Genomic DNA, 26964 nt, shown 5'->3' with positions numbered 1-26964 from the left:
ACGGATGAGTACACACGGATGAGTACACACTGATGAGTACACGCAGATGAGTACACACAGATGAGTACATACGGATGAGTACACACAGATGAGTACACACAGAAATGAGTACATATGGATGAGTACACATGAACAAGTAGAAACAGATGAGTACACATTGACAAGTATACAAAGATGAGCGCACACCGATGAGTACACACAGAGATGAGTACATACAGAAGAGTACACACAGAGATGAATACATACAAATGAGTACACACAGATGAGTACACACAGAGATGAGTACATACAGATGAGTACACATGAACAAGTAGAAACAGATGAGTACACATTGACAAGTATACAAAGATGAGCGCACACTGATGAGTACATACAGATGAATACACACAGCTGAGTACACACAGACAAGTAAAAGTAGATGAGTACATGTGGACGAGTAGAGACAAATGAGTATATATGGATGAATACAGAATGAGGAGTACATACAGATGAGCATGAACCAAAAAGTACACACAAACGAGTACAAATGGATGAATACACGCGATCTTGAGTACATATAGAAGAACAAGTGTAACACACAGATGAGTACACACAGAGATGAGTACACAGAGATGAGTACACAGAGATGAGTACACACAGAGATGAGTACACACAGAGATGAGTACACAGAGATGAGTACACACAGAGATGAATACACAGAGATGAGTACACAGAGATGAGTACACAGAGATGAGTACACACAGAGATGAGTACACAGAGATGAGTACACACAGAGATGAGTACACACAGATGAGTACAGCACACTCCTATTTCTGTGTAGGCTGTGTTGTATTCTCAGCCAGAGGGTGAAAATCTCTATTGCCATTTCGTGACTGACGGATAATTTTGTGAAGGAAAAAAAAATGATTAGTTGTCTAAAATAAACTCCCATCACAATCTCTATTTGTCTGATTGCATGTTCACTTGCTAAACTTAATAATTCCATGGTAAAGATGGCAAACATCTTTCTGCCCGTTCAAGGATCAGGACCTCAGACTCTGTGGAAACCTTTCCAAAGCTCCAATTGTGAGCCATGCATCTCACCAAAAAGCACGTGTCCATCTAATCCAATCAGTTCGCCACCTCTGCAGTCCTTCACGGATGTTTTTCATATGCCCGTCTTTATTTGTCTCAGCTGAGAAAGTTCAAGTTGTGTTTAGGGACGATCCATGAATTTCTATGGCTTTCATTGTAAGGCAGTGCTGTGTATTTCAGTTCCGCCAGCCGGGGGAGGGCGGTCGGCCAGGGGCTGATGGGATTGCTACCTTCAGCTCCCTCGTTTCGGATGTTTGGATCATTTCCCACCACTCTGCAGCTGCACGTGACCGTGTGCTCCGCTTTCTCAGTGTCCTGCTGCTTACGGGGACCCAGACGTTGTACCACACAGTGGCAGCTCCGTGTTACAGTGGACAAAGGCTATCAGCATCCTTGAGTGCTTTGAGAGATTAGCACATCTCAGTGGCATAGTCCAGTGGAAAATTTCAGAGAAGAGATAGTGTCTGAAAGTGCACTCTGCACTTCACCCTTCTGCCTTTTAACCAGGCTTAACTTAGCACTATGTACAGTCTCTCTCTCTCTCTCTCTGTCTCTCTCTGTCTCTCTCTCTCTCTCTCTCTCTCTCTCACACACACACACTCGCTCTCTCTCTCTCTCTTTCACACACACACTCGCTCTTTCTCCCTCTCTCTCTCTTTCACACACACACTCGCTTTTTCTCCCTCTCTCTCTCTTTCACACACACTCGCTCTCTCTCCCTCTCTCTCCCTTTCCCTCTCTCTCTCTCACCCACTCAGTCTCTCACACACACACAATTATTTACAAGCTATTTACAAGTTAATGGAAAATAAACGCACAGCAGATCACATGTCAAAAAGTTAATAGCTAACAAATTCAACATTGCAGTGTTATGCGTAGTCCGACAAAACTGAAATAGTTGCACAAATTGCTGGAGCTTTTCAAGCTTAGGTAATACGTCTAAAAAGGACATTGTTATGTTTTTGCATTCATCATCTTTATTACTGGTGGAGCCTGAGACAGAGCTTGCAGGGGCACCCCCCCCCCTCATCCCAGAAAGAGTGTTCCTGCTTCTGTTTTGGGTGTTAGGGGTGTTGATCTGGTAAGTGGGTGAACAGTTGTGACTACATTAGGCTGGTTTGGTCACAAAACAGCCACATGAATTGGCTGCAGTTGTTGTTCGGCTGAGTAATTTTCACCGGGGATGTTTGTGAGACTTTGCTGAAGGGTTTTGCTGTTTCTTTGGGGACTAAAGCTCCACTGTGTTACACAATCAGGGACTGGACACATCACCCCAGCATCATTAACAAAAGGTAAGGCGAGATGTTGCTTTTTACAGCTGTTTTCTCTCTTTTTCGGCTTCTCACCTTCAGTTTCGTTTCTGCCCCCTTTCCGTTCTTCAGTAACACCGGGCATTAATTACTTAGATTACAACCTAGTTGTTTATGGAGAACTTATAGTGAGCAATAAACATTGGCCATCTTAATTTCTCTTTTATGGATCCACAGCTGACTGAGCCCAGAAATAACAACCAGTTTAATTATTATTTAAAATACAATATAGCACCGATATGTCTTTCCCCACATGAGACTCTCAAATGCGTCATAGGAAGAAAGTCCATAGATTTATGAGAGTTTGTCTTTATGACCGCTAACACCAGAGGTGGACATTTCAGGACCAGAAAGTACAAATCCAGACCAGGATTTTGTTTCAACCAACCAGTTGAGTCCTCTGTGACTGTGACTCTTTATGCTCAACTGTTTGGCTGAAACAAAATCCTGGTCTGGATTTGTACTTTCTGGACCTGAAATCTCCACCTCTGCCTAACACTGAAGGCCACAGCCTCCACCTGCACTTGGCACAAATGTGGTGTTTTTTCCATGTTCTGTGAGCTGGCACTGGCATCCCGACACCCTGAGGTTGGCGCTGCAGTTCAGTCTATATGACGTATTCTCAAGTACTTGCAAACTGACATATCACCTGGTCAATCTGAGTCTTTCTTCAGCTCCGCAGTGGATTTTGTTACTGAAAATATTTTTCCAGAGAAGGTAATGTGACCTGTGCCCAGTATCGCACTTCAGATTCCTTTACTCTCAGGAAGACGCCATAAAGCCTGATCCAGTTTCCACGCCCACTGATCCCGCCTCTCCGCATCATGTGACCCTCCTCAAGGATTCCAACACATTCTGTTCCTCTCCGCCATTTCATGCCCACCCCATTCTATACTGGTATCCTTTCATTGCACGCCACCTCCTGCGCGCACAGGCCAGCCTCTCTGTAAGACGAAGGCTCCGTCTTCATCTGAGACCCGAGACTCTGCTCCCCGCCTGCTCTTTGCAAAGGTCTGCACAGTTCCTCTTCACTGGGTTTAATGGCCGGCACAGGAAATGAGTGCCATGAATATGCTCTGTACCATCCATTTAGTAGATCATCAAAATACTGTAAGTTTCTCTGATACAGAAGAATATTTCGTTGTGTGGCACGGGGGGGGGGGGGGGGGGTAGGATGCTGTGCCTTTGATCACAAGGTCCCAATTCAAGTCCAGTGGCTGAGGTGGAACAGTGCAGGAAGAAAAACGTGTCTGTTAATCGTTCTACTTCCTGGTGTGACCTCAGGTGACAGTACCACAGTGGGTGTGTCTTAAGCCTTGTGGCCTATCAGGCTTCTCCACAGGAGAATCTCTGCTTGCTGCTTGCCTTCACCATGCCTGTGATAAGGGATTTACTCTGCCCTTTCCAGATGATTCTCATTCTCAGCCCTGAGAAAGGAGTCCTTGGTTTGACATTTCCCAGACTTTCACAAACATTCTGCCTCGAGCCCAAGAAATGCTGCCTTTCTCAATAGTCTTCTTGCAGAGTTTAAGGGCACTGAATTGCTTAGTGCTGTACTGCGCTTGTCTAGAACATGACATCTATGTTTACACACTTGCATGAGCAGCACTTTCGGAATCCAGCTTCTGTCCACCTGATCTTCTAACAGACATATCACTACCTCACTAGGTGACCTGCATGTACAAGAATTTGGAGCAATCAGTTCAACAACCTTTCCTTTATTTTTCATGCAGGTGTAACTTTAGATTTCCTCAAGCCTGGAGCACCTGGACAAGGTCCCCATCTCCACCTGTCTCAGGTATTACATTTCAAGAGGCTCCCTCCTAACTTACCCATGGAAATGCAGACAGGACCACTGGTCAATGCCAAACTTCTGTAGTTGTCCCGAAATTGGTAATCAGGCATAACAAATCCAGCTTTAGTAAAGATCTTCATTATATCAGGGCTCCGGCGCACACTGTGGGCCTTCCGTCACTCTCTTAAGCATCATGCCTACTCTCCCGCTCATATCCTCAATGAATCTATCCAGAGATTCAATAATATGCTGTGAAATCAGCTATAAAAACAAAAAAATTCAAAACATATAAACATCATGGCACAGAAGTACATTATTATTATTATCATTATCATTATTATTATTAGCATTGGTGTTATTACTGTTATACTTTTAAAGGAATCATTTGTAGCTTTTTTCCATTTAACTTGAATATATTACGAGTTATCGCTGAGGTACGAACTGATTTTTCAGTGCCAGAAGTCACTTTATTCAGTAACTCATAGTAATAGCAGCTACAGAGATCTATCTCCAGTGGCTGCAGGGAGCATAATGCTGTGGTCTCTTCTTTCCTTCATTTCTCCTCCTATAGCCCAGACTCAAACCCCTATCGGACCTCCTATCGTCCGGTGCTGATGTCCAGCTCCACTGCCCCGGAGCCGCACTTAGTGCCTATAGACCACGGCTGTTTATTTACACGCCCTGCCAGACACTCAGCTATAAAGTACCAGTTAGTGAGGGACTCATATGCTGTGCGTCTCTGTATCGTGGTTGATAATCGGAGCCGCTCAAAGGGCTAAAACCCCGCAGGGTGACAGTGCCCCCGCTTCCCGATCTGTACTTTTATTTGCTGTACAGTTGGGTAATAAATTACGACAGAGCCGTATGCAATCATGCAGGATTGCAGTCACGGAGCGGACGAAGTGGGAAGTTTCTCTTGACCGATAATCTGTGTTTGTTCTGTGAATTATTCTGTCTTACGCAAGCTAGGGCACACTGTAGTCATCAGGCGGCAAAACGGTGGGGGCTTTATCGTAAATGCAGTTTGATAAATGCAGAATTTTACAGCTGGGCCATAAAGACACTCACATGCACAGAAGCAAACACTGCCGCATTGTCCCTTTGGTATAAAGGCTATTAAGGCCCAGGAAGCGAGGCAGTCTGATCCCACTGCATGCTGGCGCGCTCTACATCCAGCAAGGTAAGGTGCCACTGTCCTCCTTTAACTTTCCCACGTCACAGCTTGCACACTTCTGCTTCTGCGGTGTCATTCAGACCATTTTTTGGTCTGAAATGTGTTTTTATCAACATTTTGAGCTGCCTGTTGGTCACGCTCGTGTATTACAGAGACTCTGCCGGAGGTCGAGATGAGCGTTCAGATTCAGTCAGTTATTGCCAAAACACCGGCACGAGCTGGGGTCACGCACCTTCTGAAAGTGTGCAAACAGCAGATGGGGGGTGGGGGGGGGGGGGGGGGGGCGGTGCAGGATTGATATTCACTGCCAATCTACTCGATGGATGGAGCCATTCCTTCCAGAAGTCTGGAAGTTTCCATCTGGTTCACAGGAGAGTAAATTTGTTCTCTGGAAACTGAGAGCCTTTGATCAGTGTCATGGTGGTGTATGGGATCCCGGTGTTTTTAGACGCCTGTCACGGCATATGGAGGCAGGTTGTGGGTTCGAATCATGCAGGGACCCCCTCTGTAATGCCGCTGACTGTGTCTGGCTGACAGGTAAACAGGCTGATGGTTCAGCCCAGACGCAAACCAAGGCGATTACGTCTGGCTGCTCTAAAGCCGCTTAATTAGATTGTTCCCACGGCGGCGGGAAAGCCCGCCATGGCTGCATTCCGCCGCATCGGCGCTGGCTGCCGGCTGGCCCCTCGCCTGCATCCTCCTCTGATCTTCACGCCACATTAAGCCTTTGGCTGCGTTCGCTGTGATAGCAGACAGGTCGCTTTAATATCATAATGCATCATTTTAATATGTAAGCGGTGAGCCTCCTTCCCCCTACCGCCGTTTTATCTCTCTGTCTTCCGCTTTTGCTTGTGGATTCATTTGTTCATGCAGCTGGGCTGAGAACCTTCTGAACTCAGAGGAAGGTTTCAGGTCACAAACTGTACCCTTCCCCCTCGACAGCGAACATCTCAGCAGAATCCATATTTTTTGCCGGTTTCAGTGCCTCTGACATGGTTATGTTCCTTCCCCTTACTCCTGGACTCCATGTTGGCATGCTACAAGGCCACTGAGGGTTCAGGCTGTTCCCGCTGCACCTTCTCTCACTCGATCCTCCTCATACATCATTTGAATGTCGACCATGTGACCTCAATGCTGAGTTCAGTCAGTGTGGCTGGGGAATAGCAGGTATTATTGTGTTTAGGCAAGTAGATCCTTTTACTGGAAGCTGGATGCTGAACTCTCAGGGCTGCCAGGGAGGAGAAGGGGCTCCAACAGTTCTTTTTGGGAGAGAGCAACCGGAAATAAATCGTGATGCTTGCAATTTATTGTTTTCATGCATAGATTGTGTGGGATCTGTGTAACTATGGTGTCTTCTGGAATATGTCCGCTGTCCTTTGCTTCATGGCTGGAGCTGATTGTGCGTGTGTGCGAGTCTGAGCGCGACTTTGTGTAAAACATCCACAGATGGGGAAGAGAAAGTTCTCAGGGCTTGAGGTGACCCTGATCGTCATGTTCCTCCTGGTCGCAGTGGTGGCAATCGCCCTGGTGGTGGTGCTGGCCACAGGAGAGCCAGCCGTGATCACCAGCGAGGACGGTGAGTGTCAGCGGTGTGGTGGACGACCAGTGGGGGGGAGTCGTGGACAAACAGGGAGGCAGAGACTTGAATGGACATTGTCCTGGTCCATGGTCCTGGCTCAGGGACCTGGTCCTGGATTTGGCTCAGAGTCCTAGTCCTGGTTCAAGTCTGGGTCTTAGCTTACCATCCTGGTCCTGGTTCAGGGTTCTGGTCCTGGCTAAGGGACCTGTCACACTGCTAACTAATGCTCAACAAGCAACACTTTGAAACAGGGAGGCAGAGACTTGAATGGACATTGTCCTGGTCCATGGTCCTGGCTCAGGGACCTGGTCCTGGATTTGGCTAAGAGTCCTAGTCCTGGTTCAGGTCCGGGTCTTAGCTTACCATCCTGGTCCTGGTTCAGGGTTCTGGTCCTGGCTAAGGGACCTGTCACACTGCTAACTAATGCTCAACAAGCAACACTTTGAAACATGGAGGCAAGAGACTACAATGGACAAGGCAGAGAGACATAAAGGTTCATAAAGCGGATGAAACCCCGGATCAGGGTCAGTCTTGTTCGAAACTATTAAAGGCAAACGTACGGTTTCTGTTTTGATCACATAAGAGCCCCGAAGAAATGTATGATAATAATTGCTTGATGTGTTTGCAGAGAAAGGTCATTCGCACGACCAGATAAACAAATCCCAGGTTAATGGCCTCCCCATGTGCATTTGTCTGATTGGTTGTTTGTGTGCCATTTGTAAAAGAGGTGCCCAATTTCGAACCGGAATGTCCTAATATCGTCCTGGGCGAGAGAGTGGACTGCTTCCCGGAATCTGGAGCGTCAATGGTAAGTTTAAGCGAGGCATCCTCACATGCCGGGCGAGAAGGTGAAATAGTGGGATGGGGCCCCCTGGATCCCACGGCCCCTGACATGGCTTTGATGCCCCCTATGACTCTCTGCAGTACACGTGCGCGCAGCGGGGCTGCTGTTGGCAGCCTCTGGACGACAGCAATGCACCCTGGTGTTTCTTCCCAGCCAACCAGGGCTACGAGGTGACCAGCGAGAAGAAACCCGACAACTACAGTACGCATCCCGCCACCCCGCCCCTCCCGGCTCACGCAGACTCGCCGCACCCTCCATTTCCAGATGAGCGGGACCTAGGGGGGTGGAAAGTGTGGGGAATTATCCACGTTTGAAACAATAGCCGTCAAAAACCTGTGGAGTGGCACTCATAAGCAGTGGCCGGCCATGTGGCTGAGCCTCACGGAGGGTTTATTGGCGGATTTTGGGAAGTGTGTCTTTGTCACAAAGACGTCAGCGCGGGTGGGCGCCGGCGGCCGATACAGGCTTTCTGGGGACGTCTCAGTGCTTTTTCTTTTCCCTTTAAGAACGTGACACGGTTCTGAAGAGACTTGCGGCCCCGCCCATGTTCCCGGGCCACATCGAGGAGCTCGTCTGTCACGAGGAAATGCAGACACCAAACCGATTCAGGTTCAAGGTCCGTTTCGCTGGATGGGCCTACACAAATGTTCTGTCTGAGGCGTGTGATGGAGAGCTTTGAGGAGAGTGGGGTCTGCCCAGGACCCTGTAACCAGGGCCAGTCAAAAGTCTTCTTTGCCATAGTCAGCTGCCTAGGGCGGCCTCTTGTGAGTTGGCACTGACTTAGAAAACCGGCAGTGTAACAGCGTGCTTATTCTTCCATTCATGGAGCATTGGCAGGTCCATGGCACTGGGCACGGGTCTTATTGTGGTACCTGGGTGGCATGTTAGTGGTGAATTGGCTGTTTAACCCAAGCTGTTGGCCCTTTACTGTGAGGTTAGTCCTTTACAGCTAAGCTGCCTCTGTGTGCAGGATAATAGCCTCGCTCTCTCTCTTTCTCTCCCTCCCCCTCCTCCGCAGATCACCGACACCAAGAAGCAAAGGTTCGAGGTGCGCCATGAGCACGTGAAGCCGCCCTCCAGTCCACCAGGTGGCGCCCTGAAGTATGAGGTGGAGCTGGTCAGGAAGCCCTTCGGCCTGAAGCTGCGTCGGGCCGATACCAAGAGAATCCTGTGAGCCACACACCGGCGCCGCTCTGTCCGGCCGAGCTGCCGGATCACGGAGCTGCCCGCTGCCTCCTGTGCTCCGCCACTGTCCCTGTGGGGGTGTACCCGGCATGCGGCACCGCACCACAAGAACGCCCAGGATTCATAGCTGAAACTAATATCATGTTCGACTAGTTCAACCGTCAAGAGCTTTTATTTACAATTAATTAATCTCATTACTATGCGCCCTGTATAAGAAAGGCATTTATTTCCCTGTTCCATGTCTGTCACTGGCAGAGAGAGACAACATAATTACGGTTGTGTCTCCCAGGGACAACTCAGTGGATCTCTGTCATTAGAGAAATCAATTAGTCCTCAAACGGAGTGAAGAATGCACTCTCCTCCACAATTAACCATTATTATAAAAACGGGGGGAAAAAAGATAATGAGTCTTCATTAATTCTCTTTTTCCTCCCTTTGTGTTCGGTTTCAGCTGAAAGTGGTCCCGGATTAGGTGGGATTACTGGGTCAGGCAGCGGTAAACTTGCCCTGGCTGACAGACGCTCGCCACGTACGTTCATTTGCTCACTGCGGGGAGTACGTGCCACCTGTCACTGCGTCGTCACGGGAACGTGATAAGCATGATTAGATTCACGAAGGCTCGTGTCCAAATCAGTCTCTCGTTCCGCAATTTGCTGCCTCTTATAAAGTGTTTCTGTGGCATCACTGCAGTATATGACTAATAAATAATGGGGGGGGGGAGCCTTCTCCCTCCCTTACTCGCCCATGTGCTGAGCTGGGCTTCTTGTCTCCCCCATGCAGGTTCGACACCACCATGGGCCCCCTGGTGTTTGCTGACCAGTACCTCCAGCTCTCCGCCCGGCTTCCTTCACACAATATCTATGGACTCGGGGAGCACGTCCATCAGAGCTTCAGGCACGACACCAACTGGAAGACCTGGCCCATATTCACCCGGGACTCCTTCCCCAACGGGGTGAGTGTCTGGCCACATTCCACCTGACTTGAACCCCCAAACCAAGGATAATGGGCTGCCTCCCCCCCCCCACCCTAGACTTGCTAACATTAAAGAAATGGGTCTGCTTACTGAAGGCATCCCAGCCAATCCTGAAACACAGCAGTCTGAAAGGTGACTGGAAAGCAGGATCAACCCAGGACCCTAAGCCTTCATGTGAATTTTCATGTTCTGCGCCCACAGGGGACCCACAACCTGTATGGACATTATCCCTTCTTCCTGTGTTTGGAGGACGAGAGCGGCCAGTCGTTTGGGGTTTTCCTCATGAACAGCAACGCGATGGGTATTTCTGAGCAGTTGTTCCTGAATGAAGGCGTGACCGTCTCCCACAAGCTGCTTAAGTACTTAGAATTTTTCCATGAGTTTCCGGTTTGTGGATCATGGAGATCTTAGATGATGCAGTCTGGTTAGGAGGGAGAACTTTGCTTCTTTTGTATTCTAAAACACGATGGAGTTGGCGTTCTGCCGTGGCAGACTGTACCCCTCTGCAGACCTCCTCTCTCACCTAACGGTCTGGTTCTGACTCACACAGAGATCACTCTGCAGCCTGCCCCCGCCGTCACGTACCGGACAGTCGGAGGTGTCCTGGACTTCTACATCCTGCTCGGGAACAGCCCTGAGGCAGTGGTCCAGGAGTTCCTGGAGGTGAGGACACACTGGTGGGGTTAATTTAAAGAGCCAATGACATGCTCTCCATCATTTTAATAATAACGCTACGCAGAATTAAAGTGAAAGTATGAGGTCCATTCTTTGGCCCTCCTCATAGAAGGCAAATGATATATGATTGTCTGGAAGTTTATTAAGTTATATTTGCATATTGGCAGCCTGAGTCTGAGAAGGAGCACGGGGTTTTGGAAAGGAGAGGTATGTACACTTAAAGGATTCATTTTAATGGCTGTTCACTCACTCGCCAGCGCCACCAGCTGCCTGATTCTCCCTCCTCACTATGTCTCAAGGAAGATGGTCCAGCAAAAATGTAAATTAGCTCAAAATAAGCTAGTGATTACTGATTAGTCCACTAGATCATGTCGTTCCATCAGAGTAGGCGTGTAAGAGCATTTCTCTGTACATGTGAAGAAGATGTGAGGATATATCTGAGTAGGGGTGCTGTTTGTCCTGACACATTGCTTATTTATTTTTAAAGAGTAAAAGGCAGTTAAGTAAAGGCATCTCTTGGCAAAGCTGTAGGGGCGATCCAGAGGGTCGCTGTCAGCCCAAGTGTGAGGCATGCGGAAAGCTCTGGAAAGCAGCGGAGCGTGCAGGGACACTGTCGGGGGAGCGAGGAACACGCCAGCGGTCTGCGGGGGCTGCAGCTGTTCCAGTTACCGCTCAGTTAGCATCTGGTTTGGTCCTGGTGTGCTGGGTCAGAGCAGTGGTGGGTTTAATTAGCGTGGGCTGGGGAAGAGATTCATGTCTCGTGATCTCACATCCCAGAAGGGAGCTTCACTGCTGAAACCTGGAGCCTGTGCTTTATGATCAACCTGACGGTGCCTAACTGCAATCGCCGTCTCTCTCCCAGCTCATCGGCCGGCCCATGATCCCGCCCTACTGGTCTCTGGGATTCCAGCTGTCTCGCTGGGGCTACAGCAGCCTGGACGATGTCAAGCAGACAGTGGAGAGGAACCGAGCCATTGGGCTTCCATATGTAAGTGCAGAGATTTATGGACTCTTGGTGTCCTGGTCCCAGTTCAGGGTGCTGGCCTCAGTTCATGGCTGTGGTCCTGGTCCCTAGATTTGGTTCAGGGTCCTAGTCCTGCTTCAATGTCCTAATTCTGGTTGAGCGTCCTGGTCTTCGCTTACTGTTCTGATCCTGGTTCAGCATCCTGGTCTTCGCTTACTGTTCTGATCCTGGTCCAGTGTCCTGGTCTTCGCTGACTGTTCTGATCCTGGTTCAGCATCCTGGTCTTCGCTGACTGTTCTGATCCTGGTTCAGCATCTTGGTCTTCGCTTACTGTTCTGATTCTGGCTCAGGGTTCTAGTCTTGGCTTAGGGTCCTGGTCTTGGTTCAGAGTGCTGGTCCAGGTTCAGGGACCTGTCACACCGCTAACTAATGCTCAATAAACAACACTTATAAAAATAAAAATCCGTGTCGATCCTTGCTGCCTGTGTGCTATCATACGTGTGCATCTGTGTCCTCCCAGGCAGAGTTGTAGCGGTAAATAAGATGCCACTCGCGTAAAACACGGTGCAGAAGTACAGCTGAAGGTGAAAGGGACCGTAAAACAAACTTAAAAATACATAAATGCGGAAGCGGAGCCAAAAGCCTCGGCGTAAATGTGAGGCATGTTTATTATTATGCTGCATGACTTACGAAGTTCTGAGTCACACGTCTGAGGGGGGATGCTAATCAGTGTGAGAGGGAGAGAGCATCATTACTGAACGCCGGAGCATTCCGCACCGAGTAGCATTTGCTAGGAATTGGCAGAAATGTGTTTCCATCTGGCGAGTGCGGAGGCGGAGGCGTGTAGCGGTTGCCGAACGGGCCGCGCGTGAGAAAGGCCATAACTTAATGAGCGCATTAGCTGCCCATGTGTTGACATGACTTTTTAATCTCCATCTTTGCTTTCGCCTCTCGACATTTCAGGACGTACAGTTCACAGACATCGACTACATGGAGGAGAAGAAGGACTTCACATATGACTTAGTGAAATTTAAGGACCTCCCGCAGTTCGCTGATTATTTGCATGCTGCCGGTCAGAAGTATGTGCTGATCCTGGTAGGTCCCTGGGGAGAACACTGTCCTTAAATACTGGGGACATATCATGGTGTTGACTCAGCTGATTCGAACTGAGAACTTTACTCAGTCGAACCAGAGACGTTTGGCTGTTTCAGGAACCCATTAGACACATGACAGGAACTTTAAAAAATTCTGCTCATTGTTTGAACACAAATGTCCTTTTCACCCTAAATGATAGTAGTGGAGGGAACTAGATGGCGGGTAACATCTGATTCTGTGAGCAATGCCTGGTTCTGCTAGCAATGCCTGGTTCTGCTAGTAATACCTGATTCTGTGCCTCAGGACCCAGCCATCGCCATCAGTCCCAGAGTGAACGGGCCATATGCATCCTACGATCGCGGGAATCAGAAGAAAGTCTGGGTGACAGAGGCCGATGGTGAAACACCCTTGGAGGGGGAGGTATGCAGGAAGGTGGGGGGTGATGAAGGGCCAAATAAATTCGAGGCAAGGGGGAAGACGGGGGAGGGAAACTTACAAACTGGGAAAATCACACATTGAATGGGTCCAGGTGATACAAAGTTGGCTGTGGGCTACAAGATTCCAAGTTCCCATATTGTTCCCAGGGATTCCCCCCATTCCCAGCTCCCATATTATTCACAGTTACCCTCCCATTCCAAACTCCCACATTATTCCCAGGGATGCCCCCATTCCCAGCTCCCACATTATTCCCAAGTATCCCTCCACTCCCAGCTCCCACATTATTCTCAGGTATCCCCCCAGTCCCAGCTCCCACATTATTCCCAGGTATCCCAAAATTCCCAGCTCCCAAAATTATTCCCAGGGATGCCCCCATTCCCAGCTCCCACATTATTCCCAGATATCCCCCCATTCCCAGCTCCCAAAATTATTCCCAGGGATGCCCCCATTCCCAGCTCCCACATTATTCCCAGATATCCCCCCATTCCCAGCTCCCATATTATTCCCAGGTATCCCAAAATTCCCAGCTCCCAAAATTATTCCCAGGGATGCTCCCATTCCCAGCTCCCACATTATTCCCAGATATCCCCACATTCCCAGCTCCCATATTATTCACAGTTACCCTCCCATTCCAAACTCCCACATTATTCCCAGGTATCCCCCATTCCCAGCTCCCACATTATTCCCAGGTATCCTCCCATTCCCAGTTCCCACATTATTCCCAGGTATCCCCCATTCCCAACTCCCACATTATTCCCAGGTATCCCCCATTCCCAACTCCCACATTATTCCCAGGTATCCCCCCACTCCCAGCTCCTACATTATTCCCAGGTATCCCTGCACTCCCAGCTCCCACATTATTCCCAGGTATCCCTGCACTCCCAGCTCCCACATTATTCCCAGGTATCCCCCCATTCCCAGCTCCCATATTATTCCCAGGTATCCCCGCACTCTCAGCACCCACATTATTCCCAGGTATCCCCCCACTTCCAGCTCGCACATTATTCCCAGGTATCCCCCCACTCCCAGCTCCCACATTATTCCCAGGTATACTTCCATTCCCAGCTCCCACATTATTCCCAGGTATCCCCGCACTCCCAGCTCACACATTATTCCCAGGTATCCCCCCACTTCCAGCTCGCACATTATTCCCAGGGATCCCCCCATTCCCAGCTCCCACATTATTCCCAGGTATCCCTGCACTCCCATCTCCCACATTATTCCCAGGGATCCCCCCACTCCTAGCTCCTACATTATTCCCAGGTACCCCCCCCCCCACTTCCAGCTCGCACATTATTCCCAGTGTGACTTTGCTGCTTGAGGTTTTATTGTCTTTATGATACTAGCATGATAAGAAGGGCTGTCGTGGTTTACAGAGAGTTATAAACAGTGTTTTATGTATTTTATCAAAAAAATTCAAAACGTCAGTAATGCAAGGTGTCGCATTTGTATATGAATTACAGCCCAAGAGCAAACTGGAAGTGAGGGGTGCAGCTTGGAGCTGATACTTATGCTGTTTATGAGCCTTGAATGCTCGTGTTTCTCTGCACAAAAAACTGCCTAGGAGTTATGCAGTTTGCTGACTGGCACAGCCAAACTTTACAGGCGCGTGTGCGCGGGCAGGGGTTGGTGGGGGGGCTCCCTGCCTATTCCTTGGCCATTCATCGCGAATGCTGGCAGTAATTGTGTTCCGTAGGTCTAAAATAGAAGCTCATCAATATTCCCTGAGCAGCAACGTGCACCTTTTTACCAGCAAAGCTTGAAACTCTAAAACCAGAGCAGGAGATGATTTCGTATGTAAGGCATCAAACTGGAACAAAGTGTTATGAAATTCTGCCGCGGCTCATTTTCTCAGAGCAAAAAAAAAAAAAAAAAAAGGGGGGCGGCTGTTTTCCAGATTATTCCTGGGCTAGGTGTTCCTCAAAGCCGGGGAAATTTTACCGTAATGCTGAGTGTTTTATACCACTCAAGCCATGCATTTGCCTGTGGCCACCAAAATGTGTCCTCCTGTCGGCCATTAGCAGTCATTACACAAGGAGGGCTCCCAAGTGGATGGATGGATGGATGGATGGATGGATAAGCAGGAAGGAGTGACTCCTCAGTGTTAATCTGGCGAGGTGGCACCAAACAGCTCCCAGGCGAAGCTTCTGCTTTCTAATTGACACAACCATAAGCTTTATTTACACTTCTGGTCTCCTGTGGGATGGGGGGGGGGGGGGGGGGATCTCCATCTGAAGGTCACCGGGTTCGAGATGGGTGCCAAATGGATTTCATTTCCAAAGGTTTTTCTCAAATTCTGCGGCATTAAATCACGCTTCGTAACACGTTACAATATCAAAGTGTGGAAAGTGATACATCTGTCTTCCTGTCCTGTTAAGAGCGACATTCCCACTACATAGATATATATAATTCATATTTTCCCTGTCCTTGGAACTTGAACTTGAGGGGAGGTAATTTCAGGATATTTAACCTCGTCCTCGGAGGAAGCGGGTGATCAATTCCGACATAATGAGAGACAGAGGGAGAGAGAACGAGTGAGACGCACTAAATGGAAACTAGACAATTAACCCTGACCTTGCAATCCAAAATGGAAGCATTGCTTTCCTGCCAACAAGCCATTCCTGATTCAGCTTATAAATTTACTCATCAGACAAATGGCAGATTTACATTGTGTTTGTGTGTTTCTGTGGATTAGGTTAATTTTACATTGTGGGGACCACTTTTCAGGTCCTGTGAATGCAATAAAAAAAAATAAATGAATACCAAAAGTAAAAATGCCAAAAGTCGAATATTTAGTTTGTTTACTTATGGTTAAGGTTAGGGCCGGGTGGGGGTTAAGGTCGTCATGTTGGGATTAGAGTTTTCCCCATAGAAATGATTGGAGAGTCCCCACAAAGATATAATTACAAACCTGTGTTTGTGTGTGTGTGTGAGGAAGAAAGCTAGAGGATTTCGAAATGACATAAATGGTGGACTGGGCGGGGCTAACCTTGAAATCTTGAACCTTGAAATCACTCTCTTACTGGAGGTTACTCAGACACCCCTGTCAGTTTCACGGTTAATAATTACTTATTACACGTGTGATTACAAATTCCCCCTCATTTCTGTTCTCTATTCTTCTTTCACCTCTAGTGAGTCATCGTCATGATCTGTATGAAATTGCATTCTCACATTCTCTCTCTCTCTCTCTCTCTCTCTCTCTCTCTCTCTCCTTCTGTCCCTGGTCCTTTGTCCTCTCCAGGTCTGGCCGGGACAAACTGTTTTCCCCGACTACACGAAGCCGGCTTGCAAAGAATGGTGGACTGATGAGATACAGAGGTTCTACCAAGAAGTGAAGCATGACGCGCTCTGGATTGTGAGTCCTGAACACTAAGCACACACACCGACACGCACAAACACACACACACACACACATATATACGTACAACAAGGAGGCTCGCAGAATTTTACGATGCCCCTCTATCACATTAATCATAAGACGTCTTCAAGGTCTTCAGCATGCTGTCTATTGCCGGCCGTAAATCACCTCCTTTAACAGAAGTAACACGAGGCGTTTTCATGTGTGAAATTGTTTTTATCTCCACAATGATAAAGACCTCTCTCTGTTAATTTCATAAGGCATTAATTAAATCTTACTGGGCTGTCTAAGCGAATATGCGAAAGAGCGCCCCCTGTTGGTGTGTTTGTCACTGCTCAGAATGCCCCTTCTGTCTTTAAGGATATGAACGAGGTTTCCAACTTCCGGAAAGGTTCCATCAAAGGATGCACTGTCAATACCTTAAACTACCCACCCTTCACGCCAAGTCAGTATCTAGCATTTCTGAACATTTCTGACCTCTCTTCACCCACCCAGTAAAAACCACTAACCCACCCCCTCCCCCCACCCCCTCAAAAGATATCCTGGATAAGCTCATGTACAGCAAGACCCTATGCATGGACGCAAGGCAGGCCTGGGGCAGCCACTACGACGTGCACAGCCTGTACGGATACTCCATGGTCCTCGCCACTGATGAGTACGTACGGTTCAGCTTCGGCACATTTTTAATTGGTCGGGCCCAATAAGTGAGCAGCCAATCAGAGCAAAGCCACACCCATAATCAGCAGTCTGCTGGGCGGTGTTGTGAGTAGGTGTTCGTGAGCGGCATGACTTCTGGGATCTCCAATAGAGATCTCTGCAAGATGCTCTGTGACATATTAATCTCCCCGTTTCCAGCCAACTCTGTTCCTCAGTCTATCTGCTCCAACTCTCCTTCTCTGCATCATTGTCCCTGGTGGCCACTGCCCCCCCCCCCCCCCCCCCCCCCCTCAGGGCGATGAAGCAAGTGTTTAAGAGCAACAGGAGTCTGGTGTTCACCCGCTCCTCTTTCCCTGGGACGGGCAAGTTCTCGGGACACTGGCTGGGAGACAACGCCGCCACGTGGAACGACCTGAAGTGGGCCATCACCGGAATGCTGGAGTTTAATCTCTTCGGGATACCTTACGTGAGTTTCCTGCTGCACACCCTGTCCAGGATTATATCTTCCGGGGGGAAAACCTCTTCCAGAAAAGAAATGTATGCCAAAAGCTCAATTAAGTTAAAAAAAAGTGATGATTATTGACATAGAAACCAAGCAGCACCTTACACAACAGAGTTGTCCCAAAGTGCTTTACATGGTTGTGTTGTGATACACACAGTAAAACATAATTAGAGAGAGATACAGAACAGGAAAAGGAAGGAAAGAAATTGAATAAAGAAAGACAGAAGACAACGGAGGAGAGGAACGAAAAACTCCCAAGTAGGGAGAAAAAAACCTCTGGGGGTCCAAGGTCAACTGGTTACAACTTTAGTGCATGACTGCTGTAGCTCAACATGTATGACTCTGTGCTGACACTACGGAGGTTGTGGGTTCGAATCCCAGGGAGCGCACGTCAAGAAGCTTCGTCCTTTCTCTCTGCCCTAAGTCTGCTTGATAGAAGGCATAGGGTCAATGTAGTTTATGTTTTTGCACGCAGATTGGTGCCGATATCTGTGGTTTCTTCGACAATACCACAGAGGAGCTGTGTCGTCGCTGGATGCAGGTGGGGGCGTTCTACACCTTCAGCCGAAACCACAATGCTGAGAACTACCAGGTGGGCTTCCCTTCTGGGCTCTGTGTGTCCCTCAGTAGGATGGGAGCCGAAACACAGCCTGCTGTTCTGTTTAAACAATAACGTGCTTTTTTTCCCCAACACTCAAGCACCCTTGACTCACTGTTCACAGTAATCAGCATTCCTAATTCCGGTGCCCGGGGCAGGCCCCTCGCCCCTCGCCCCTCGCCCCTCGCCCCTCTACCCCTGGCCAGTCAGCTAACAATAGCAGCTCTTCAAGCCAACAATAACTGTGCTTCAGATGAGATTTTTCAGCTGTGCCGCCCTGCACCACCTTGCTCCACCTTGCTCCACCTTGCACCACCTTGCACCACCTTGCTCCACCTTGCACCACCCCTCATCTTTGAGCAGGTTTGTCAGGTGTTTTCGTCTCTCGTCCATCAGCCTCAGGACCCGGCCTGGTTTGGTGCCGACTCCTTGCTGGTGAGGAGCTCCAAGCACTACCTGAACATCCGCTACACGCTGCTGCCCTTCCTCTACACGCTCTTCTACCATGCCCACATCACCGGTGATACCGTCATACGCCCTGTGATGCACGAGTGAGTCGGCCTCTCTGGCTAGACACCCAGGCGATCTGAATCCCCCCCCCAACCCACTATGACTCTCCCTCCCTCTCTCACTCCTCCCTCCAGGTTCTACTCAGATAACATCACCTGGACTGTGGACCGGCAGTTCCTGTGGGGGTCTGACTTGCTCATCACCCCAGTTTTGGACCCTGTGGGTATTCACTGTGATACTCCTACACAACCGGGGCATCTTTCTACCTGGAGGGTGTTACTGAGGGGCTTTTTGGCTTTGACACATGTATGATCACCCCAAACATCCTGGTGTGTGTGTTTGGGAGCTTGTCAGTTTAAATCCCATGGTCTGGTGAATGATGTCATTGTTGGGCCCCTGAGCAAGGCCCTTACCCCCAGTTGCTCCAGGGATTCACTCACCCTGCTTTTAAAAAAAGTGTTTCTCTTTTTGGATAAACACATCTGCTAATTCAGTCAAATGTAGCTGTTTATTCAGAAATGGGATAAAGTATGATGGAGACATAGGCAGGGAATGGTAACCTTTGCAATGACATTTATATTTTTAAATGTACAATAATTATGCTTGGTGTCCTGAGGACTTGGGGCAGAGGGGCACGTTTCCGATTTGCTGTCTACAGCCGATCCGCCACTATTGTCAGAATTGCGATTCCTGACATAAGGAAATCGTTCTCTCGAGTAACTAACGACCATGACAATTCGCGGGCAAGGGCATGTGACGTATGGCTGTGATTTGTCTCCAGATCTGCACATTGAGGATATTTCTTATGCTCGCATACATACAGGTGCAAGGAGACACTTATAAATCTACCCTCTCATAGGAAGTGTCAGGCGTCGCCGGTGCGGACAGGCAGGCTGGCAGGAAGGAGGCAGGCTGGCAGGAAGGAGGCAGGGAAGGACGAGGCAGGCAGGCAGGAAGGAGGCAGGGAAGGAACGAAGCAGGCTGGCAGGAAGGAGGCAGGCTGGCAGGAAGGAGGCAGGGAAGGACGAGGCAGGCTGGCAGGAAGGAGGCAGGGAAGGACGAGGCAGGCTGGCAGGAAGGAGGCAGGGAAGGACGAGGCAGGCTGGCAGGAATGAGGCAGGGAAGGATGAGGCAGGCAGGCAGGAAGGAGGCAGGGAAGGAACGAGGCAGACTGGCAGGAAGGAGGCAGGGAAGGAACGAGGCAGGCTGGCAGGAAGGAGGCAGGGAAGGACGAGGCAGGCAGTTGGAAGTCGGGGAAAACGAGGAATTTTTAAGGGGAAGACGGTTACGGGCAGGACAGGACAGAACAACAGCACTAACATCAGCTAACATCAATGACGGACAACAAGCAGGGCGAGACGTGGACTGATATAGAACAGAGACAGGGCGAAACAAAAGGATACAGCTGGGCATGGTTAGGGAAGCAGACGTGGATAATCAGGGGGCGTGGCACACACGAGGATCGTACGAGCCGGGCATGACAGCAAGAATAACCTTGTGTTTTTTAATAAAGAGACAACTTGTGAGCTGCCTCTATATACAGTTCACGCTAGAGCAGTGGTTCTCAGCCAATCATAAGAAAGCAGATTATTCTACCTATTGGCTCTCGCTTCTCTGCTGAGAATTGATTGGCCTCCACTGGGACAGATATGTTAGACGGGTTGGATTTCCCTCTTTTTAAATTTTTTTTTTTTTTAATGGGAGCACTGACCTCATTATGGAGAAATTATAAGAGAAGATAAAACTGAAGTCATATTAAAGTGGGTGATTAATTGCTAATTTACCATGGTTTCATGCATAGTTTAGAAAAAAAAACGAATAATTTGCATGCAGACCATCAGAGGATCATGTGCAGAGATATATTTATAGTAAAGTGTTTATTGAGTTTGTAATTCAACAGGAGAGCCCCTGGGAGATCCATCTGTGAGTGGAAAACTCAAGAGAAGGAACGTTCCGGAAGCACCCACGTTGGATGTTCGCTAACTTGTATTTTATTCATTATATGAACATATTTAGGATCTCAAAAGTCATGTGACACTTTCCATGGCTCTTATCGTGACTCCATAGCTAATGGCGTAAGCTAACAGCAGCTAAACTGAAACCTTGAGGGCATGAAAAAAAGCCTGCAGAGCCTTGATCTTCTAACAGAAGACAGGCCAGGGACACGGGCGAAAGCCTGGTGCTTTTGTTTCTGCATCCTCCGCCTTCTGGTGTTTACAAACAGGGTCCTGGCAAAAGCCGCCCTCATCCATATTCACTTCATTAGTTTCCAAAGTGGGCTTTTGTGGCCATCAAAGGCAGCCGCGATCTCTCACGTGGTGTCGCCCTGTCCTCACTCACCTTCCAGATTCCCAATTAGAAGTTTTTTAGCTGAAGGCTCTTCTTGAGGAAAACTGATGGAAGACATAGAAATGCCCGCAATGTACTGTAGCACCGTCCTCATTCTCCACCTTATATTTTCTTGTGCGCCGTCTTGCAGTCCGTACTGGAAGGTTAATCTTGTAAACAGTCTGTTCTGTGTAGGTCATACATTCAAGCGGCTGAATGCTTTATTGACCATGCGCAACAAAGGTTGATTTCTCCAGGCACACCCAGTGCGATGAATAACCAGCAGTATACAAATTTAAAATACATATATAAACCAGAGACCTATAGACACAATAGGTACAAATAAAGTGTGAGCTGTTGTGTTTTTCTTGTGATGGATCATGACAGTGGACTTGTGAGTCCTCGCTGTCCTTGAACAGCACCTCAGTGAGGCTTGGCAAAAGGGAAACCCTAAGGACCTGGACAGTTAGACAGGTCATTTTAGGGGTGAGTTATCCAATCAAGTCCTTGAGGGTCAGTTATTCGCTATTTTGACTGGCTTCCCATTGGCTACGTCATTGGTTCCCATTAGCTTAGCCTGGGCAAAAACGGACAGTATATTGCAGTACCGGCCACTCTGGGTCTGTTTCTGGGATCCACGCCACAGCACTGGGACCGCAGCTCTCCATCGCTTTCCTTGGCTTCCAGGCATCTCTCTCGGCCCGGGGCTCCAGCTCCATCGTTGGTGCATGTTTCTGGTCGTCCACTTGGGCTTAGCTGCCAAAACTGTGAGACATCGGTCTGCGATGTCTTAGGCGATATTACATCACGGATGTGGAGTGAGTGTTTTTTTTTTGTCTGTGATTAGCAGGAAAAACTCTACTCAGAAGAGCTTTCCGAGTGTAACGTCAAAATTCTGAGCCGGTAGCTTTTATCCCATATAAATAATTTTGCTTGGATTCGAGTGGAGGTCTTAACCATGGCTTGCCTGGTGTGGAATTCGGCTGTTTTAATGAGAGGATCTTGTCTAGTTATTCCGTTTCTGTGTTCTGAAAGACGGTCTCCCCCGTGTCCACGCTGCTGATGTGAAGAACTGAAACACCCTTGCATAATTCATGAGAGCCCAGGCCTCGTGTTTCCTCAGTTCCTTAATGATGGATATGTGTAACACACATTAAATGCTGAAGAACTCCTGACAGCTTCTGAGGTGTCTTAAGAGAAGCTTCAGTCTGTGGGTGGGGGGTGTCAATGAGTTTGTTTAGTGGGCAGTGCCTTGATAACATCAAGAGACATCAGAAAGATGGCCAAGGTTAATAGGGAGGAGATTGACCCTCCCCAAAGCGGGCGTGGAAGGGAGCTTTGCTGAGTCTTCGTTGTGAGGTGACGGGGCTCAGCTTTGGCTCGGCCTGGTGTGACCATGGTGCTGTTTTTTCAGGGTGTGGAAACAGTCAGGGCCTACATCCCAGATGCTGTGTGGTACGACTATGACACGGTAAGCTGCCTCTTAGCTCTTTAATGAGCACCGACACATTGGCACTCACTCTGAAACATGCATGTTTAAAAAATGAGTAAAAGAAAGGAAGAGCTCTGGAACTGGGTGAGAAATTCCACATCAATAAGCAAAAATGACCATCCATCTCCACCATGTTTTGTTACACGCCTCCGGGATGTCCGTGTGCTCCAGTGCATTCTGGGTATTCGGCACAGTCCTGAAAACATTATTAGATGATAGTGAATGTTGGCCTATTTGTAGGAAGAAGCAGAGGCAGAAGGCAGAAGTGGGGTTTGGGCGGGGGGGGGGGGGTTGAGAGTACGGACCAAGTGCGCCAAGTTGGAGATGCCATGAAGGCGGAGCGCGTGGGTGGGAAAGAAACACAAGAGGAGAGAAAAACATTCGTAATGAATGAGTCCTGCTCGCTTCGAGTCCCCTTGGGGGAATGAGGGAGAATTAATTGCTGCGGACTAAATATTTTAGCTGAGTAACATCTGAAGGCTATTTAGAGTGGGCATGCCTGTGCAGGCCCAGCGAAGATGATAACCCTAATTTCACTGACTCACATGTAGTGCAGGCGCTGGTGTAACTGAAATGCCCCCATGGTTTCATTATTATTATTATTAGTAGTAGTAGTATTAATGCTACGTTTCTACACCTGAATTAAAGACCTCTTATGCATGCCATATGGAGAGTACGGTTTGTTATCTTTAAGCTGCCCTGAGTCGCTTTGATAACTCTTACCACTTCTGAGTATTTGTATGTGTTTTTTAAACAGGAACGGGATATTAGGTCATTCCTCGAAAACCAGGGCCGGTCCAGGGTTAGGTTTAGGGTTAGGGTTAGGCTCAGCTGGGATAGGGTTAGGGTTAGGGTTAGGTTTAGGGTCAGCTGGGATAGGGTTAGGGTTAGGGTTAGGTTTAGGGTCAGCTGGGATAGGGTTAGGTTTAGGGTTAGGTTTAGGGTCAGCTGGGATAGGGTTAGGGTTAGGTTTAGGGTCAGCTGGGATAGGGTTAGGGTTAGGTTTAGGGTCAGCTGGGATAGGGTTAGGGTCAGCTGGGATAGGGTTAGGGTTAGGTTTAGGCTCAGCTGGGATAGGGTTAGGGTCAGCTGGGATAGGGTTAGGGTTAGGGTTAGGTTTAGGCTCAGCTGGGATAGGGTTAGGGTTAGGGTTAGGGTCAGCTGGGATAGGGTTTGGGTTAGGTTTAGGGTCAGCTGGGATAGGGTTAGGGTTAGGGTTAGGGTCAGCTGGGATAGGGTTAGGGTTAGGGTTAGGGTCAGCTGGGATAGGGTTAGGGTTAGGATTAGGTTTAGGCTCAGCTGGGATAGGGTTAGGGTTAGGATTAGGTTTAGGCTCAGCTGGGATAGGGTTAGGGTTAGGTTTAGGGTCAGCTGGGATAGGGTTAGGGTTAGGGTTAGGGTCAGCTGGGATAGGGTTAGGGTTAGGGTTAGGGTCAGCTGGGATAGGGTTAGGGTTAGGGTTAGGGTCAGCTGGGATAGGGTTAGGGTTAGGGTTAGGGTCAGCTGGGATAGGGTTAGGGTTAGGTTTAGGCTCAGCTGGGATAGGATTAGGGTTAGGGTTAGGTATAGGGTCAGCTGGGATAGCAATGAGGCCCAGACCATGATTCTGATCCAGCATGCCTTCCCAGTCACATGATGCAGCTTCCCCTCAGCCTTCTTTCTCCAATAACCAGGAGGAGAGGTTTCCCTTCCGCAAGCAGCATATGGACATGATCCTCCCGGCGGATAAACTGGGCCTGCATATTCGAGGGGGAGCCATTTTACCAACACAGAGGCCTGCAGTGAGCACCGTCTACAGGTCGGAGATGCCTCCCTCCCCGGAGAATTCTTACTGTAACTCCCACTCATGACAATTTTACTTACACAAAAATGGCTAATGATTGATTCAAGGAGATAACCAATCAGATTGTAGAGGAGGCAAGCCCAAGCAACTAGAGGAGGTGAGACCAACCAATCATATGTCTTTGTCCTCTAGTTCCTTGGACCCACCTCCTCTACAATCTGATTGGTTATTGCTCTGAGCCAAACATTTTTAATTCTACCCTCAGAACATTTTTGTGTAAGTAATGCTCCCACGAGCATAACCCCCACATCAGTGCTAATGCAAAGCAACCACACCTTATATGTCTGAATAATTCTGTATGGGTTTATAAAAGCATTTCTTAAGCACACAGCAAAATAAGCTCCTGTACTGAAAGTCATTGCAACCACTAGACTGCCTGCTGTACTAACATTTTACAGCAGGGAGTAAATTCCACACCGTTCTTTAATGTTACCTCCATGTTGGAAAAAAAACACAGACGAGTAAAAATCAGAGCAGTAAATGCCATATTGATTCCGCATGAAGTTTCTGCGAGTGAATTTATGAAGCCCGCATCTCCACTCTGTCAAACCCCAACTTTTTCCATTTCATTATTATTTTATTTTATTTTTATTGTTTTATTCTATCTGCACATTCCTGATGCATGCTGGTTCAGCTGCACTCATGAGACATATTGCTCAATAAGCATGTACACAAACACATGAAGAGACCCCAGCAAGTGTTCAGTTTCACTCATTTCTCAGTTTATGTGCCTGTGTAATGTGTATTTTTTTTTTTTTGCAAACTCCAGCCTGACTCTTCTCTGATTCTCACTGATGAAGGGCTTCTTCTTCGCCTTAGGGGTCTTCAGACCTGCTTCTAGGAGCCTGTTACGAACTGTCCCAGCAGTGCACTTCACATCGCTTAATGTTTCCCATTCCTTTTGAAGGTCACATCTTCGGCATTAGAAAGTTGCTTCTGCCCTCTGCCTGGCTGGTTTCTGGTCATTCCCAGTGTCTCCTGCTTCACTTTGTTCTTGTGTACTGCTGTCTTAGAAATTTTGAGCCTGGAAGCGGCCTGCTGCTCAGTGTAGCCTTCTGCCAGCAGAACCAATATTAAACAAGGCCTACATTCACATTCAATGTAGGCCTACATTCAATGTATATATACATTGCCCTGTTGTGAGTGTGTTGTGGAGTGTGGTCCCATGTCTCCCCAGTCGCCGGAACCCCATGGGTCTCCTCATTGCCCTGGACGACGGCATGCAGGCCTCTGGGCAACTCTTCTGGGATGACGGGGATTCCAGAGGTAACCAGCAGCCTATTTTGTGTACCTGTCCATTGCTATCTATGTGACGTATGCATTTGTGGGGGAAATGTGGGGGGGGGGGTCACTGTCTCTGTGGTCCGAAGGTTGTGGTTCAAATCCTGTGGTCAGCAGAGTGATTGCCCCGGGGATACTGTGTGAACCTTTCCAAAAATACACATTGCTTGGGATAAAAGCATCGGATAACTGTAAATAACTGTAAATAAATTGTCGAACAGTGTAGCTATAACAAATGTTTCGTCTGCATTTTGCGAGTGCTGTGTTTTCCTGGGTGTGTGTGTGTGTGTGGCTGTGTTTGGCTGTTTTGGTGGGACAATCTTGTAAGGTCCCGTAAGGTTAATTACAATAAAATGGGAGTCAAATACAGCTGTATAAAACGTGAGGGGAAGGCTGCCGACCATGAATTACGCTTCCAGGAGGGTCCGATATGGGGCACTGCAGCTGAGATTAGTGATGTGATAACTCCAAGCGTGAGGAGCAGTTAATCTGCCTTATTAACAATAAAAGTTCCTGATTAGTGATGTTCCCACAGCTCAGCAGTTTGGTGTCTGACCTCAGAGGCAGGTGATGCGCCACATTAGCTGAGAGCGAAACTGGAAATAAAGTGTGTTTGCTTCTGTCTTCGTCGGGTTGTTTACTTCAGCATGAGGCTCAGTTTCACTGACTTTTTACACCGTCATTGCGGCCTTAGAGGTCCACTGAGCCTTTTCACCTTGACTTCTTGCATCTAATAAAAATTTCCCTGCTCTTTTTCATCATTTGATTTGCAGATACTGTGGAATCTGGAGCCTATATTCACTATCAGTTCTCATTGGCTAATGTAAGCATGTAACATATTGTTAATGGAATAACTGAGCATGTTGAATTGTTACTGTCATGTGGTGTCACCATATTTCTCCGTCTGATGTGCATTATTAAGGAGTATGGAATGTGCGGGCACGCGTGTGTGTGTGTGTGTGTGTCTGTGAGCATGCATGTGTGTGTGTGTGTGTGTGTGTGCATGCGTGTGTGTGTGTGCATGCACCTGTGTCCTGACAGCTGAGTTCCTTCAGGATGTGTTGACCATGACGGTCCTACGGAATGGATACACTGATCCCAACAACCTGAAGTTTGAGGACATCACTATCTTGGGGGTGACAAAGAGTCCCGGTGCCGTGGAGGTGACCCACGGGGAAACGACCAACAAAGTGCCAGCTGAGAACGTTCGTTATGATGCTGCCAAGAGTGTAAGCATCTGCCACCAAGCTTCCCAAGAAATGACTCCCCAGTTCCTCAAACCTAATGTC

The 26964-nt window shown here is 48.3% G+C and overlaps 1 protein-coding gene across 10 annotated transcripts in view; it reads left to right on the top strand.

Annotated features, from left to right (window-relative positions):
• Positions 1-1893: 1893 nt before the first annotated feature.
• si (sucrase-isomaltase (alpha-glucosidase)) overlaps positions 1894-26964 on the top strand; it is a 37706-nt gene continuing 12635 nt past the window's right edge. The window contains exons 1-27 of one of the 10 annotated variants that reach the window (XM_048981887.1): positions 1894-2155; positions 2331-2366; positions 4118-4182; positions 4751-5359; positions 6800-6929; positions 7658-7740; positions 7857-7977; positions 8283-8392; positions 8795-8946; positions 9742-9913; positions 10136-10235; positions 10485-10597; positions 11472-11597; positions 12537-12668; positions 12972-13088; positions 16348-16461; positions 16825-16909; positions 17002-17119; positions 17416-17587; positions 18099-18215; positions 18618-18772; positions 18866-18950; positions 22474-22530; positions 24225-24349; positions 25572-25660; positions 26449-26498; positions 26731-26904. In XM_048981887.1, coding sequence (XP_048837844.1) covers positions 5333-5359; positions 6800-6929; positions 7658-7740; positions 7857-7977; positions 8283-8392; positions 8795-8946; positions 9742-9913; positions 10136-10235; positions 10485-10597; positions 11472-11597; positions 12537-12668; positions 12972-13088; positions 16348-16461; positions 16825-16909; positions 17002-17119; positions 17416-17587; positions 18099-18215; positions 18618-18772; positions 18866-18950; positions 22474-22530; positions 24225-24349; positions 25572-25660; positions 26449-26498; positions 26731-26904 — 2724 coding nt within the window. In that variant the 5' untranslated portion in view covers positions 1894-2155; positions 2331-2366; positions 4118-4182; positions 4751-5332. Of the gene's footprint in view, positions 2367-4117; positions 4183-4750; positions 5360-6799; positions 6930-7657; positions 7741-7856; positions 7978-8282; positions 8393-8794; positions 8947-9741; positions 9914-10135; positions 10236-10484; positions 10598-11471; positions 11598-12536; positions 12669-12971; positions 13089-16347; positions 16462-16824; positions 16910-17001; positions 17120-17415; positions 17588-18098; positions 18216-18617; positions 18773-18865; positions 18951-22473; positions 22531-24224; positions 24350-25571; positions 25661-26448; positions 26499-26730; positions 26905-26964 lie in introns of all 10 variants that reach the window. The other 9 variants (XM_048981888.1, XM_048981889.1, XM_048981891.1 and 6 more) reach the window with 9 other exon arrangements.

The sequence above is a fragment of the Brienomyrus brachyistius genome, chromosome 17, assembly GCF_023856365.1.
Source record: "Brienomyrus brachyistius isolate T26 chromosome 17, BBRACH_0.4, whole genome shotgun sequence".
In the NCBI taxonomy this organism is placed as follows: Eukaryota; Metazoa; Chordata; class Actinopteri; order Osteoglossiformes; family Mormyridae; genus Brienomyrus; species Brienomyrus brachyistius.
This window is presented reverse-complemented; position numbering and strand designations above follow the sequence as displayed.